This window comes from Crinia signifera, chromosome 19 (assembly GCF_055691185.1).
Source record: "Crinia signifera chromosome 19, ASM5569118v1, whole genome shotgun sequence".
Classification (NCBI taxonomy): Eukaryota; Metazoa; Chordata; class Amphibia; order Anura; family Myobatrachidae; genus Crinia; species Crinia signifera.
In genome coordinates, this window is record NC_139226.1 from 70,472,324 (window position 1) to 70,487,198 (window position 14,875).

General features: G+C 41.7%; 1 protein-coding gene across 5 annotated transcripts in view; it reads right to left on the reverse strand.

Annotated features, from left to right (window-relative positions):
- TMEM51 (transmembrane protein 51) overlaps nt 1–14,875 on the reverse strand; it is a 165,335-nt gene that overhangs the window by 49,080 nt on the left and 101,380 nt on the right. For 2 of the 5 annotated variants that reach the window (XM_083162757.1, XM_083162756.1), the window contains exons 2-4: nt 9,285–9,531; nt 6,786–6,909; nt 3,918–4,358 (exon numbers count right to left, since the gene is read on the reverse strand). In XM_083162757.1, coding sequence (XP_083018883.1) covers nt 3,918–4,297 — 380 coding nt within the window. In that variant the 5' untranslated portion in view covers nt 4,298–4,358; nt 6,786–6,909; nt 9,285–9,531. The remainder of the gene's footprint in view (nt 1–3,917; nt 4,359–6,785; nt 6,910–9,284; nt 9,532–14,875) is intronic. The other 3 variants (XM_083162758.1, XM_083162759.1, XM_083162760.1) reach the window with 3 other exon arrangements.

The following is a 14,875-nucleotide window of genomic DNA, read 5'->3' on the forward strand; positions in this document are numbered from 1 at the left end:
CTGGCCCACTGTACTGTTTCTAAGGCAGCCACCATGAGTCCCAGTATTTTCACACAATCTTGAGACAGTACCACTGACTTCATCATCATGTTGGTCTGCTGAATCAATTTTGTTCTCCTGATTGGAGTCAATGCCACATTCATCAGTTGCGAGTCTATTATTACTCCCAGATATTGAATTTTCTGGGTTGGCACTAACTGACTTTTTTCAATTTATCAGCCATCCGTGTTGTTTCAGACACCAGATTAGTCTGTGTCGCATGACTATGTCCTTTGCTACAATCAGGATATCGTCCAAGACAGACCATAGTTTTATGCCTTCTTGTCTTAACTTTGCCACGAGAACCACCAGAACCTTCGAGAATGTTCGTGGCGACGTTGCTAACCCGAACGGTAGTGCTGTAACTGATAGCTTTTTCCTAATATCCGGAAACTGAGAAATTTCTGATGACCTTCAAATATTGGAAAGTGTAAATACGCGTCCTTGAGGTCGATGGATGTCAAAGTCTCCTTGACCTACAGTATATCTGGAATTATAGCTTTGATCGATTCCATCTTAAATGGTCTGATCCGTACCATCTTGTTGAGACGTCTGAGATCCAAAATGGTACAAAAGCCTCCGGATGCTTTTTTCACAACAAAAAAAACGGGAATACCATCCCTGATGTTCCTGACCTTTTGGAACTATGGTGACTACAGCCTGAGCCACAATTTATTCTAGACTTAATAGTAAAGCCTTCCTTTCCTCTTTGTCCCTGGGAATAGTAGATTCCCTGGACGTCTTCTGAAGTCTATCTTGTAACCTGACAGAATAATCTCTAAGACCCACCTGTCCATGGTGGATCCTTGCCAGACCTGGTAAAAATTGCAGCACCCTGGCCCCTACCATTTGCGAGTTGGCGTCATTGCTGTTTTTTTTAAGGGGAATTTTCCTTCTGCCTCTTTGGGCACGAAAATTTGCCCTGGACATCCAAAATCCCCTTCTATAGGCCCTACCCGGCCTGTAGGTTCTAGCCTGGCTGGTATCTATTAAACTTGGTCAGTATATTATTTTTAGTAGATTTGTCCTAAGGCAACCAAACTGACTTTCCGCCTGAAATTTTTGTTATCAGGTCATCCAAATAATCTCACTGAAATGGAAGAGATAGCAATTTGTTCTTAGACTGGACATCTGCGGCCCAAGGTTTTAACCACAAAGCTCTCCTGATAGCTGCTGTAGTAGCCCCTGATCTTGCGGCTAGACGCACAGAATCCATAGATGCCTCACATAAAAACTGGACTGCTAACTGAATGTCCTGACTCATTTTGACCAATTCCGATCTCCTTATTCCATCTAAGACATCCCCTTAAAGCTGTTGACACCATCCCCTGAGGACCATAGATGTCACTGCCATTGCCGCCGCCAGCTTTAACGATGCACCTGCCATCATGTGTTGTCTTTTAAGACCCAATTCAATTCTCCTTTCCATCGGATACTTGAATATGTTTGCGTCCTCTAATGGCAGTGTGGTTTTTCTAGATAATCTAGAAATGGCCGCATCTACTCGAGGGGCCTCATCCCACGATAAACACCTGTTCCTTCTCAAAAGGATACATCTTGCCAATCCTGTTTGGGATCGCTATTCTCTTATCTGGGTGTTTCCATTCTTCGGAAATAAAGTCTGTGATCATGGAAAAGTTTAACTCTTTCTTTTTTTATCTTTAAAGAGCATTTCCTGCAAGTTCAGGTCTTCTGCTGGATCTTCTATGTTAAGTTACTTATGGATAAGGCTTAACAGGTTATTAATCACGTCAGGATTAAAGTCAGAGTCTGACTTGTCCAGCAACTGATCCTCATCATCAACATCAGGATTCTGATCCAGCAAATGCACACTGCCTGCTTCCTCAACCGAATCCTCTGAATCGTCACTTAAAACAACATGTTTTCTTTAAGACCTCAATTAAGAAAGATCATCCTTGGTGACGAATGTATCAGACAGAGATTTTTCTTCAACATATCTACCAAACTGGCCATCTGAACCATTGGTAATTGCTGCGGGGTCTTACATGCCTCACACAGGCTGCCCACATGCTTCTCTGGTAAAACTTTATCACATGATTTGCACATAGCCATATGACCTCTTATGTTTGGCCTTAGCATCCTTCTCTTTGCTGGTTTCAGACCTACCAACAAAACATACCTCTTAGTAACCATATTGTAGAGTGGTGCCACACCAAAAAATAAAAAATGACCACCACCGCTTGCAAAAAACATTTAAGGCTTACGCTGACTTTTTAGCCGCTTGCCGGTTTTCATCTTCCATATTTTCAGGCGGTGCGCACTATAAAAGGTTCAAGATACACTCATGAACAGGCTGCCGCTGATTGACCTCCAAGTTATGTAATTTCATAAAGCCTACTCCAGGTAAAAAAACTTTAACTATTTACCTTAATCGGCCTCCAGCACGGAAATCAACACTCTTTTAATACACAGTCAGCTCCAAACAGTATACTGAAAACGGCAGCTATCTGACACAAAAAAACATAAAAGGCTGCCCAGCCCTGCATACAAATGATGTTCACATTAGAACTCCGCATGATGCCCGCTAGACATTGGTGATGTAGTGGACTCAATTTAGGTATCTCTCCCCTGTCCTCGCGTCTCTGTCTCCCGCGTCCGCTTCAGCAGCACTTCAGCATCCTCGCGGTCCGGCTACTTGATATGCAGAGGACGTCTCTCTGCCGACGTCACCACACTGCGCCGCACACCGCCTGACATCCACCTTTTCTCTGAAAGAGTAACACAGGCCAGGAAGTGTCGCAGCAACGCTATCTGTGATCACCCCTGTGGATGCCGCCGACTCAGCTTGCCCCTACAGGGGACCGCATGCTGCACTCAGACAATAGTCCTGGGGTCGGCCACCCCCAACTGCAACCAGGTCTCAAAATACCGGAGCAGAAGTCTTCCTGGCAGCTCTTCACAGGGTAAGCCCTTCCAACTACCCGGAAAAGAAAAAAAAGACACTGTATCCTGGAGGTGGAGCCTTCTTATAGGGGCTGGTGTCTTTTCTTTTCCGAAGCACTACCCAGAAGGGAGAAACCCATAGTAATGGCTGCCATGGGGGAGGTAGAGGAAAGATGAGTTGCAAGGCGGGACCCTGAAACTATATACTGAACAAAGCCAGCCTATGGACCATTGATGGCTTTGGAGGGTGTGTGTCTTAGACCAATGAAAGGAGATTTCATTGTGTGCGATTGTATACAGTAAATAAATATCATGCAACAGAGGTATCGGGTTACACACCTACATGATTTCTGAAGACGGATATCCCTGAATTTGGGATATGCTTGCTTACGTACGTATATTTGGTGGTCGTATATATCTCATCTATGTTATATCCATCTGCTGTATTATAGGCTGTTAGTATAAGTATCTCCTTGGTGTAACTAGATTGCTATAAGCATCTCTTTAATGTAAATAGCCATACTGTACTTATCTATATTTGCGATTATATCTTCCCTTTGCTGATCAAACCTGTTTTGTGCATTAGACCACAATTCAATAGTATATAGAGTTGTATACGCTCTTGAAGGTATGAAGGTGCGCATAACCACACAAAAGGTACACTATGCTAATAAACACAGTTTGAGTCCACAATAAACTATCTAATGTTTATTAAGTTATGGAACATAGCAGAGAACAACAAATCAAAATGGTAACATCTTTGGGTACTTATGTATTATCTGGTCTCCCATGTTAAATGCACCCCATTTTTTCATACCCCTACTATCCAACTACGCATGGAGTTGATTTTATATAGTGTGGCGAGCGTAGCGAGCCACCGTGCCCGAAGCGTGGCGAGTGGACACGGTCTCATAAGAAAAACGGGAGCCCAGATATTAAATAAGTACCCATCTTTGTTATAGGTGGCCATATACCTGTCAGCCGGTGGAACAGCTTCCTGCTGGATAACACGCGACTCTTCCATATCTGGACGCTGCTTGCGCTTGTTGCGTATGCTCAAGCAGATGGCCAGTAGGAGCAGCGAGATGCCTGATCCTACCAGGACGTAGGACACAGAAAAAGTCTTACTTTTCAGGTTAATCTCCCCTGGATTCTCTGAATTGCTGCTGTTTCCATGGGATGGCCCAGGTTTGTCAAATCCAGGGACAAGGTTCCATACTGCCATCACCACACCAAGCACCAAGAGACCCACTCCGATAGCAGTGAGGGCATAATGATATCGACTAGATTTTGATTGGGCCATGGCCAGTTGCCAGTTTAAATCAAAGGTATAAATAAATGGATCAGTTAGCATTTCCCATTTGCAGAAGGGAGGACAAAAGGTTGCCGCTAGAGTAAATGCATTCCAGATACACCTGTGTATTAAGGAAAAGAAAATACATGTAAATAAAGCTCCGCAGCTTAAAATGACTCAAAATGTGTATATTATGTAGGTAGATTAACAAAATTAGACAGAGTGGGTAGATTTCTAAACCAGTACACTATCTAATTTTCCATATATTTTCATTTTGTGGATTGATACTTTTTGGTAGCATTGAAGCACAAAGCAACCGACTGCCTCATTTAACAATACCATTTATTTTGTCTATGTATATAATAATAATTACAGTATGTTCTCACGCTAAATACCTATATATACACATGCATACACTGTATTTGATTACCATACCTACAGGTGTGCTCATAAGTTTACATACCCTAGAAGAATTTGTGATTTTCTGCCCATTTGTCAGAGAATACGAATGCTAACTCACAAAACTTTTTTCACTCATGGTTAGTGGTTGGGTGAAGCCATTTATTGTCAAACAACTGTGTTTACTCTTTTTAATCATAATGACAACATAAACTTACCAAATGAACCTGATCAAAAGTTTACATAACCTGGAGATTTTGGCCTGATAACATGTACACAAGTTGACACACACAGACAGGCGGTATAGAGTACCGCAGACAAAATCAGCATAGGTCGGTGCCTGGCACCTTTCAATACCTGGCGCTGCTTACACCAGGGACTCCTTCATTCTACTAACGTCGCTAGGCCACATCCCAACGCGTTTCGTCATAGACTTCATCAGAAGACTGGCCTAGCGACAGTCAGTTACCTCTTTTATCCTCCGCCTGCTCTCGCAGGTGTCGGAAAATGCTATTTACTTAATTAGCAACATTCTCAGGACCTTTGCCTCACAGCTTCTTTTAAGCATGATCACATAAAATATAAACATACATTTTAGTACACAAACAATAAAAAAATGCTATAAAAATACAATAAAAAAGTATATGATATATACCAATGTACACGGGAAATATATGACAATCTTTTGTTTAAAAAAATATTATTAATTAATAGTACACAGGTTACACAAACTTATTGGCTATTAGTTCTAAGCACACATTTCTAAAACAATCACGGTACCCATGTTGAAATTTTTTTTTTTATATATATATATATATATATATATGAAAAGAAAATAAGAGTTCAGAGTGCGCTACCAGAAATTACACAGTTTTTTAAAAAACAATATGATTTAATATAAAAGCCTTATAGGCAATACATAAAAATACAGAAATACAACAGCTTTTTTATTGCAGCAAGTTTCTGTTATTCCCTTGGTGAAGCAGGCCCAACGTGTTTCGTCATGGAAATGACTTCATCAGAAATGACTTCATTTTTGACAACCAAATGGCACTTTGTACAACTTCAATTGTCATATACACTGGTCGAATTGTGTCATATACACTGGTCGAATTGTGTCAACAATATAGTACCGAAAAAGAAACAACATAGAAGTTTGTTTGTACCCGTGATTTAGGGACGGAGCAACGGCCAGTTCTTTTAGGGGCCTGATATGCGGGGGTTAATAACCACCCCAAACAGAATAAAGCCTCAAAGCAATTCCTTTGCAACAAAATGGTCCCATATGTGTCTGGGCAACCGGATGTGTGGTCACTGGAATCCAAAAGCTGAATTTCTGTATTTTTATGTATTGCCTATAAGGCTTTTATATTAAATCATATTGTTTTTTAAAAAACTGTGTAATTTCTGGTAGCGCACTCTGAATTCTTATTTTCTTTTCATCTCTAAATCCACCTGGGTCCCGCCTAACAGGGGATCCTCAGAGTTTGTGTGTGTGTGTGTGTGTGTGTGTGTGTGAGATATATATATATATATATAGTTTGGAAGTAGCGGCACTCACTCGGATTCCATAAACAAATTCACAGCCAGTCAGGTATGTGTGTCAGATATCTGACACATATACCTGACTGGTTGTGAATTTGTTTATGGAATCCGAGTGAGTGCCGCTACTTCCAAACTACATACCTTCCTCCTGGCGGTTGCACCCCGGTAATTATCTACCTGGAAACAGTGTGCCGGTCCTGTGCATATAAATATATATATATATATATATATATATATATATATATATATATATATATATATATATATATAGATAGAGAGAGAGAGATATAGAGATATAGATATATATATATAGTGAACATAAGACTGGCACTTGGAACAATGGGGGTGCAGCAGCAGAGGTGCCTTCCACAAAGTTAGTATATAAGCGAATATCCAAGTAGTTTTTTAGAACTAAATGAAGACAGGAGGCGGGACTCTCAAAACAGGTGTTGAAATATATTCAAATCATCAAGGTGAGCAACAGGTCAGCAAAAAAGGTGTCGACCAGTTTCGGAGCATAAAGCCCCTTCTTCGGGACAACTGACGTGACAACAATCCAAACAGTGATGTGCAGGGTAACCAGAATCATGAAAAACACACTTACGTGACGCTGTGAATGAGCTGCTGGGCGGCGGGACGGGTCTCCGGCGGCGTGTGCACGTGATGCGTGACGTCAGTCAGTAGTCACGGCAACCCGGCTGGCGTCTGACCCGGCGCTCAGACGGAGGCTGTGAATGGACAATTTAGGAAGGCGCATCAATACTCACAGAGAGAGGCACATTGTGCTAGTCTTAATGACGGCAACACAGTGAGATATATGTTAAAGTGCATGGTGCTAAAATAGTAAAAAGGGGATAATAAACACAGGTAACACTACTTACAAAGGGGGGAGATTAAATACATAAATGATAATCAAATGGAATAATGGTCACGTAAGTGGGCTTTTATGTCAAATGCTTACAGTCGACATAACAGCATGTAGTCACTTAAGCTACACAGAAACAAACAAATTATGAACCAATCATAACGAGGACTGATTATATAACATGAATGCTTATCATGACAATAAAATGACATATGAATGATCATAATTATACTGGACCCCGCTGTGGATCCCAAAAGAATATTTTTACTTCATGCAAATCTGCCTATAGAGTATTATATCGTGTTTGAATCTCTATTGCTCATAGCGAGATATGTTGGTTACTATGTGCTCAAGGAGTCAGGGCAGCAAAAGGCAGAGGTTGAATTTCAATTTGAAAAAACACTATAAGTTTTTACAAAAATACATTTAAAGAAGTCTTCTCGTTCAGGCCTCGGGGGGCCACTGTATCCAACACATGGATCCAGTGAGTCTCCCTTTGCAGCAACTTTTTTAATCTGTCGCCACCCCGAGGAGGCACAGGTACATGTTCAATGATTTGATGTCTGAAATTGTCCAACATATGATGATGGGCTTTAAAGTGGCTGGACACTGGTTGGTCAATATCTTTGCCTGCCAGACAATTTTTGATGGCCAATGTGTCCAATGTGTATTTTTCTTAAAACTAAGTAAGTCATTATTTCATAGTATATAGTAGATTATATCAGCACATATTTGAATTATTATATAAAAAATGAATTTTTTTTTTAAAGGAAGTGACATCACAGACAGGCCCCTATATATAGGGAGGCCTGGTTCACTTTCTAATCACTTGCAGTCTGGATCCCAATGAGCACACATCATCCACAGACACAGGGTAAGGCTTTATTATTAGCAGTGATAGTATTGAACTTCCATGTAGATTTTGATGGAAACCTTTTTTTGTCCTCTAATTTGTAAAAGATGGCTTTGGTTATTATACTGAAATTTTGTTAAATTGTTGGTTTAATAGAAAAGAAAAAAATCCTGTTTTCTTGGACACATTGGAACAAGAGGTGAATTTGCCCTAATAGGTATGCTTTTTTGTACTCATGTAGCCATTATTATTAAAACTTCTTATGCCCAAACAAGGGCATCAAATGATGGTACATATTTATACATATATGTTTTCCTTATTAGGTTCTCCACTCAAGCTTTTAGATATGTAAATATTGTCAAAGACATCTGAATATATAAACATCTTAAGATTATAAGAAGGTATGTACCACAAATTAAATTGAAAGGTTAAAAGGAAATATAATAAAATAATTAAAGAATAGAAAATTATTATGTGGTGTATATAAAATAAATACCCCATGTTTACAATATCATTAGGCTTCTACTACACCAATCGTCTCCTGAGGTGTCGCAATTGGACCCTAATTTCGGTTCTCTAATCAAATCGTGTTATCCTTGCCTTTTGACCCAGAAGGGTTAAATAAATCTTGTGTATTTTAAGGTATGTACCTCTAAAACAGAATATTCCTCTCTAATCTATACATATGTAAAATAATTAGTCCTCCATCCTAGTCTCTCCCCTCTCCTATTCTATGTACCTTCATGTACTATGTATGTATCTTTTATGTACTTTATATGTACTTTTTATAATGAATTTCATTTTTTATTCTATGTAAATGTAATGTCCAAAAAAGTCATGTTTCTTATAAAATGTATGTTACGTTTTAGATCATGAACCCCTGATGAAGTCTCTAATGAGACGAAATGCGTTGGGTGTTGGTCAGATGTACTGAAAATAAAAAGAGAAAAGCTTCTCATAAAAAGAACCACTACAACTGGATTTGTCAATTTTTTTATTGAAATATTTGATGGACATTACTAAGTTAGGGCGCTGAGGACACTATTGTTGGTATAGTTCGATTTTTCTATCCCAACTAGTAGGGGATAGAGTGTCAACAGCGACCACCAAATATTGTATTTTAATAGCGTAATTTTGGGGATTTTTGTATGTATGTATGTATGTATATATGTATATATGTATATATATATATATATATATATATATATATATATATATATATATATATATATATATATATATATATATATATATATATATCTCCAAAGGGAAGCAGCACTCAGGAGGCAGTTTCAAAAAGTATAAATCTGTATTGGAGCAACAAGCTTTCGGGGTGTGACCCCCTTCGTCAGGTACATACAGCAAATAACATACAGTGAACTTACCCCGAAGCGCTGAAACAGGGAATACGTCCTGTGGTATCCGGACAAGTCGTTGCTAAGCAACTAGGGAGTTTGCGTCTCACCTCAATGAGGAAGTCGGCGCCGCACGTTGATCAGTGGAGCGCACATGTAGCAAAGCCGGAAGTCAAGTACGGGGAGGACAGGTTGCTGGGCAACCATAGATACAATCCTCACTGCGCTGTGGCCAAGACGCTGTATGCACAGTTACAGCGATGAGGGGGAACCAGACCTGCAAAAAATAGAAACACCATGAATGTTAGTTACAAAAAATGAAAAATGAGAAAGATAAAGATAAAGAAAAAGAAGAAGAAGAAGAAGAAGAAGAAAGCACTGTGAAGAAATATATAAACAAAGCTTATATGAAAAAATATGACAAAATTATAATGACATAAATCACATGATGGCATTCCAATTGATCTTGTCATTAAGAGCAAATGGATGTGTCACATTAAGTTTCAGAATCCATTTGGATTCCAGTCTAAGGAGCTGTCTGGCGCGGTCGCCTCTCCTTAAAGACTCCGGGATGTGATCTATGATGAAGTATTTTAGAGAAGCCAGTGGGTGACGGAGGTTTTTAAAGTGGCGAGCCACAGGGTGATCAATGGCTCTGCCCTTGAGTGACAGATCTATAGCAGACCTGTGCTGTCCCATTCTAACCCTAAACTGGCAGGTGGTTTGGCCAACGTAATAGAGCCCACAAGGACACACAATAATGTACAAGATAAAGGGTGTACGACATGAGACCACATGACGTATGGAAAAATCTTTGCCTGTATGCGGATGTTTAAAATCCTTACAGGGTACCATAAATTTGCATGTCACGCAGTTCAAGCAGCTATAACATCCTGCTGCTTTGAAGATGGTATTGGGTGCCCGAGGGATGCCCATGCCCGTGATTTCCGTTTTAACCAGCCTGTCACGTAAGTTGGGGCCCCGTTTGAATGCTGCCATAGGGTGGGATGTGCGAAATCCTGGCAAATCTACATCAGATTTCACAATGGGCCATAAGGATTTAGTTGCATAACTCAAGACAGGACTGGCAGTAGAGAAGGTGGTAGTCCACGGGATCACATCAGTGAGTGGGCGTGTTTTAGGCTCAAGCAATTTTGAGCGCGGCATGGACATTACTTTATTTTTTTGGGCAAGGAGGAGAGCTGGATCATAACCTCTGCCAAGGTATTTTTCAATAAGTAAATCCAGCCTATCTGATAACACAGAGTGATCACTGACAAGGCGGGCTATCCGTATCATCTGTGAAAGCGGGAGCCCACGTTTGAGGGCCGGAGGATGGTGGCTATTAGCCATAAGGAAAGTATTCCTTGCTACATCTTTTGAAAACACGTCAGTGATAATATGGTTATCATGAATGGACACTGCCACATCAAGAAAGTGAGCCAACGTGGTGCTACATTCATATGTGTAGCGAATGGGTGACTCAAGTGAGTTGGCATACTTCATCAAGTCATCAAATTCCTCCTGCACACCCGTCCACATGATGAAAATATCATCGATGTAACGGGTGTACAGTAGCAAGTTCTTATTGACCTCAGGCCTGTTGAGAAACACCTCCTCCTCTTGACCAAACATAAAAATGTTGGCGTAGGATGGCGCCACAGCAGATCCCATGGCGCAGCCACGCTTTTGCAGGAAAAAATGGCCATCAAAGAGGAAGTCGTTTCTCTCAATGGTCAGGGCCAACAGCTGTAAGAAAAGGTCATGCTGGAACAATTTGGGATCCAGAAACTCCAACAAAAATGATTGCATAGCCTGGAGACCCCCATCGTGTGGGATGGAGGTATACAGGCTATTAACATCAAGACAACACATAATGGTGTTATCAGGGACAACATCAATGCTAGCAAGGAGATTTCAAAAGCTAGTGGTGTCTTTCAGGAAAGATTTTTTGCATAAAAATAGGGGCTGCAGTAAGTGATCCAACATTCTAGCCACAGGTTGGTAAAGTGAATCCCTGGCTGCGATGATGGGGCGGCCAGGGGGGTGGACTGGATCTTTGTGTAATTTGGGTAAAATGTACAACAAAGGCACTGAAGGAAATTCTTTAAACATTTGTTTGCAGACTTTGGTAGAGAGTGTCCCATTGTTGACAGCAGTGGTCAAGATAGTGGAAAGTTCTTGTTGATAACAAACAGTGGGATCATTCTGCAATTTTTCATAAACTGCCGCGTCCCCCAATTGCCGATATACCTCAGTTCTATAGTCACTTATGTCCAAGATAACTATAGCTCCCCCTTTGTCCGCAGGGCGGATCAAAATGTCCTCATATTCAGACAATTGTTTAAGAGCTCGAGACTCCTCAAATGAGAGGTTTTTGCGTACACGTCCTGGAGCAGCCATGAATCTAGTTGCTGACTGATCCAACAAACGTCCAAAGGTTTTCAATGACGCGTTGGATGAGGGGGGGGTCGAAGGTGGATCTAGATAAAGTATTGGCAAATTCTGTAACAGGATCATGGGGTGCAGAAGATGTAGAGTGTTGAAAGAATTCCTTCAGCCGTAATTTCCGCATAAAGCAGTGTTGATCACATTTCCAACTAAAATCATCGAATGAGTTGGTTGGCACAAATGACAAACCCCTATTGAGAACACCGATTTCGGTTGGTGTCAGGGTCCGTTTTGATAAATTATAAATCAGGGTTTCTTGTTGACCGGAATGCGCGGTGGATTGCGTCTTACTTCTTTTGTTTTGTCCGCCCCTGCGGGTGGCCGGCCTTTTGTGGCGGGTTTGGTAGCTGCCGGGCCCTGAGCTAAAGGGACCTGTTGTGACCCAGAAGCTTCATCCGATTCGGAAAACTGGAAGTCGCTGTCGCTAATTGCAGTGGATCCAGATGTTTTATCGTTTTGGCGTTTCCCTCAGTTATGCCAAGGTCTGTGGCGACGGCCTCGATTATCAGATCGTTTGGGGGCGGGATCTCCAGATAACCAAGAATAGACTCGATTGGTCTCGTAATCGGTGTCAACAATGCTTTTCTTTTCGCGCTTGAATTTAAGTAATTCTTTTTTGTAAGCGTTGCATTGGTCATCCAATTTATCTTTCCAACTTGTGTTAGCAGGATCTTCAAAAGTAGCTGCATGTTGGGAGTAAAAGGCATTGATCTTTTCTTTAGTGGCCTGAAGTTTCATGGCCCGCCTCCTCGACTACAAGCACTATTAAGTCCAATGCACAGCGATTTAATATGCCAACCCATTTGCGAACAAATTCTGGGTTTTGGCGTCCAATGGTCGGGGACTTATGGACTCTGAAACCCCGAGAGATGTGTCTGGCACGGTAATAATCGGATAAAGTTGTTCCGTGCAGCAGAAAATCAATTCTCCTGCGATGCACTTTAAAGAGGTGACGATGTAATTCATCGATGTTGGGGGTGTTGTCTTCATCATCGGCATCAACATCGGTGTCTAATAAGATTTCAGAGATCTCAGCCTCTGTATATGTAAAAGTTGATCCCGCAGGAATGAAGACGTTGAGGCAACCAGGTGCATCCTGTGTGGCTGGAGCATCCATGGAATCCATCATGTGACAAAAGATAGACAGTGCTCCCCAGGTGGAATTGGGGGAGAAGGTACTGTATTGGTGGTAATAAATACAAAGTCCAATGAAAACAAAAACAATCGATGGTGCCTTGTAACAATAGTTGACACTGATAAATCGGTGAAAACAAATGATAGAAATCCAAATCGACCGGCACTCCTTTAGAGATCTCCTAGACAATAAGCCCCGGTGCCTGGATAATTGATTATGCAGAAATCCAAAGGGAAGCAGCACTCAGGAGGCAGTTTCAAAAAGTATAAATCTGTATTGGAGCAACAAGCTTTCAGGGTGTGACCCCCTTCGTCAGGTACATACAGCAAATAACATACAGTGAACTTACCCCTGATATACTGGCTCGCCCCCACACGCTGCCGCCGGCGCGAAGCGCTGAAACAGGAAATACGTCCTGTGGTATCCGGACAAGTCGTTGCTAAGCAACTAGGGAGTTTGCGTCTCACCTCAATGTGGCAGTGTCCATTCATGATAACCATATTATCACTGACGTGTTTTCAAAAGATGTAGCAAGGAATACTTTCCTTATGGCCAATAGCCACCATCCTCCAGCCCTCAAACGTGGGCTCCCGCTTTCACAGATGATACGGGTAGCCCGCCTTGTCAGTGATCACTCTGTGTTATCAGATAGGCTGGATTTACTTATTAAAAAATACCTTGGCAGAGGTTATGATCCAGCTCTCCTCCTTGCCCAAAAAAAATAAAGTAATGTCCATGCCGCGCTCAAAATTGCTTGAGCCTAAAACACGCCCACTCACTGATGTGATCCCGTGGACTACCACCTTCTCTACTGCCAGTCCTGTCTTGAGTTATGCAACTAAATCCTTATGGCCCATTGTGAAATCTGATGTAGATTTGCCAGGATTTCGCACATCCCGCCCTATGGCAGCATTCAAACGGGGCCCCAACTTACGTGACAGGCTGGTTAAAATGGAAATCACAGGCATGGGCATCCCTCGGGCACCCAATACCATCTTCAAAGCAGCAGGATGTTATAGCTGCTTGAGCTGCGTGACAAATTTATGGTACCCTGTAAGGATTTTAAACATCCGCATACAGGCAAAGTTTCCATACGTCATGTGGTCTCATGTCGTACACCCTTTGTCATGTACATCATTGTGTGTCCTTGTGGGCTCTATTACGTTGGCCAAACCACCTGCCAGTTTAGGGTTAGAATGGGACAGCACAGGTCTGCTATAGATCTGTCACTCAAGGGCAGAGCCATTGATCAACCTGTGGCTCGCCACTTTAAAAACCTCCGTCACCCACTTGCTTCTCTAAAATACTTCATCATAGATCACATCCCGGAGTCTTTAAGGAGAGGCGACCGCGCCAGACAGCTCCTTAGACTGGAATCCAAATGGATTCTGAAACTTAATGTGACACATCCATTTGCTCTTAATGACAAGATCAATTGGAATGCCATCATGTGATTTATGTCATTATAATTTTGTCATATTTTTTCATATAAGCTTTGTTTATATATTTCTTCACAGTGCTTTCATCTTCTTCTTTTTCTTTATTCTCATTTTTTGTAACTAACACTCATGGTGTTTCTATTTTTTGCAGGTCTGGTTCCCCCTCATCGCTGTAACTGTGCATACAGCGTCTTGGCCACAGCGCAGCGAGGATTGTATCTATGGTTGCCCAGCAACCTGTCCTCCCCGTACATGACTTCCGGCTTTGCTACATGTGCGCTCCACTGATCAACGTGCGGCGCCGACTTCCTCATTGAGGTGAGACGCAAACTCCCTAGTTGCTTAGCAACGACTTGTCCGGATACCACAGGACGTATTTCCTGTTTCAGCGCTTCGCGCCGGCGGCAGCGTGTGGGGGCGAGCCAGACCTGCTCTGAGGTATATCAGGGGTAAGTTCACTGTATGTTATTTGCTGTATGTACCTGACGAAGGGGGTCACACCCCGAAAGCTTGTTGCTCCAATACAGATTTATACTTTTTGAAACTGCCTCCTGAGTGCTGCTTCCCTTTGGATTTCTGCATAATCAATTATCCAG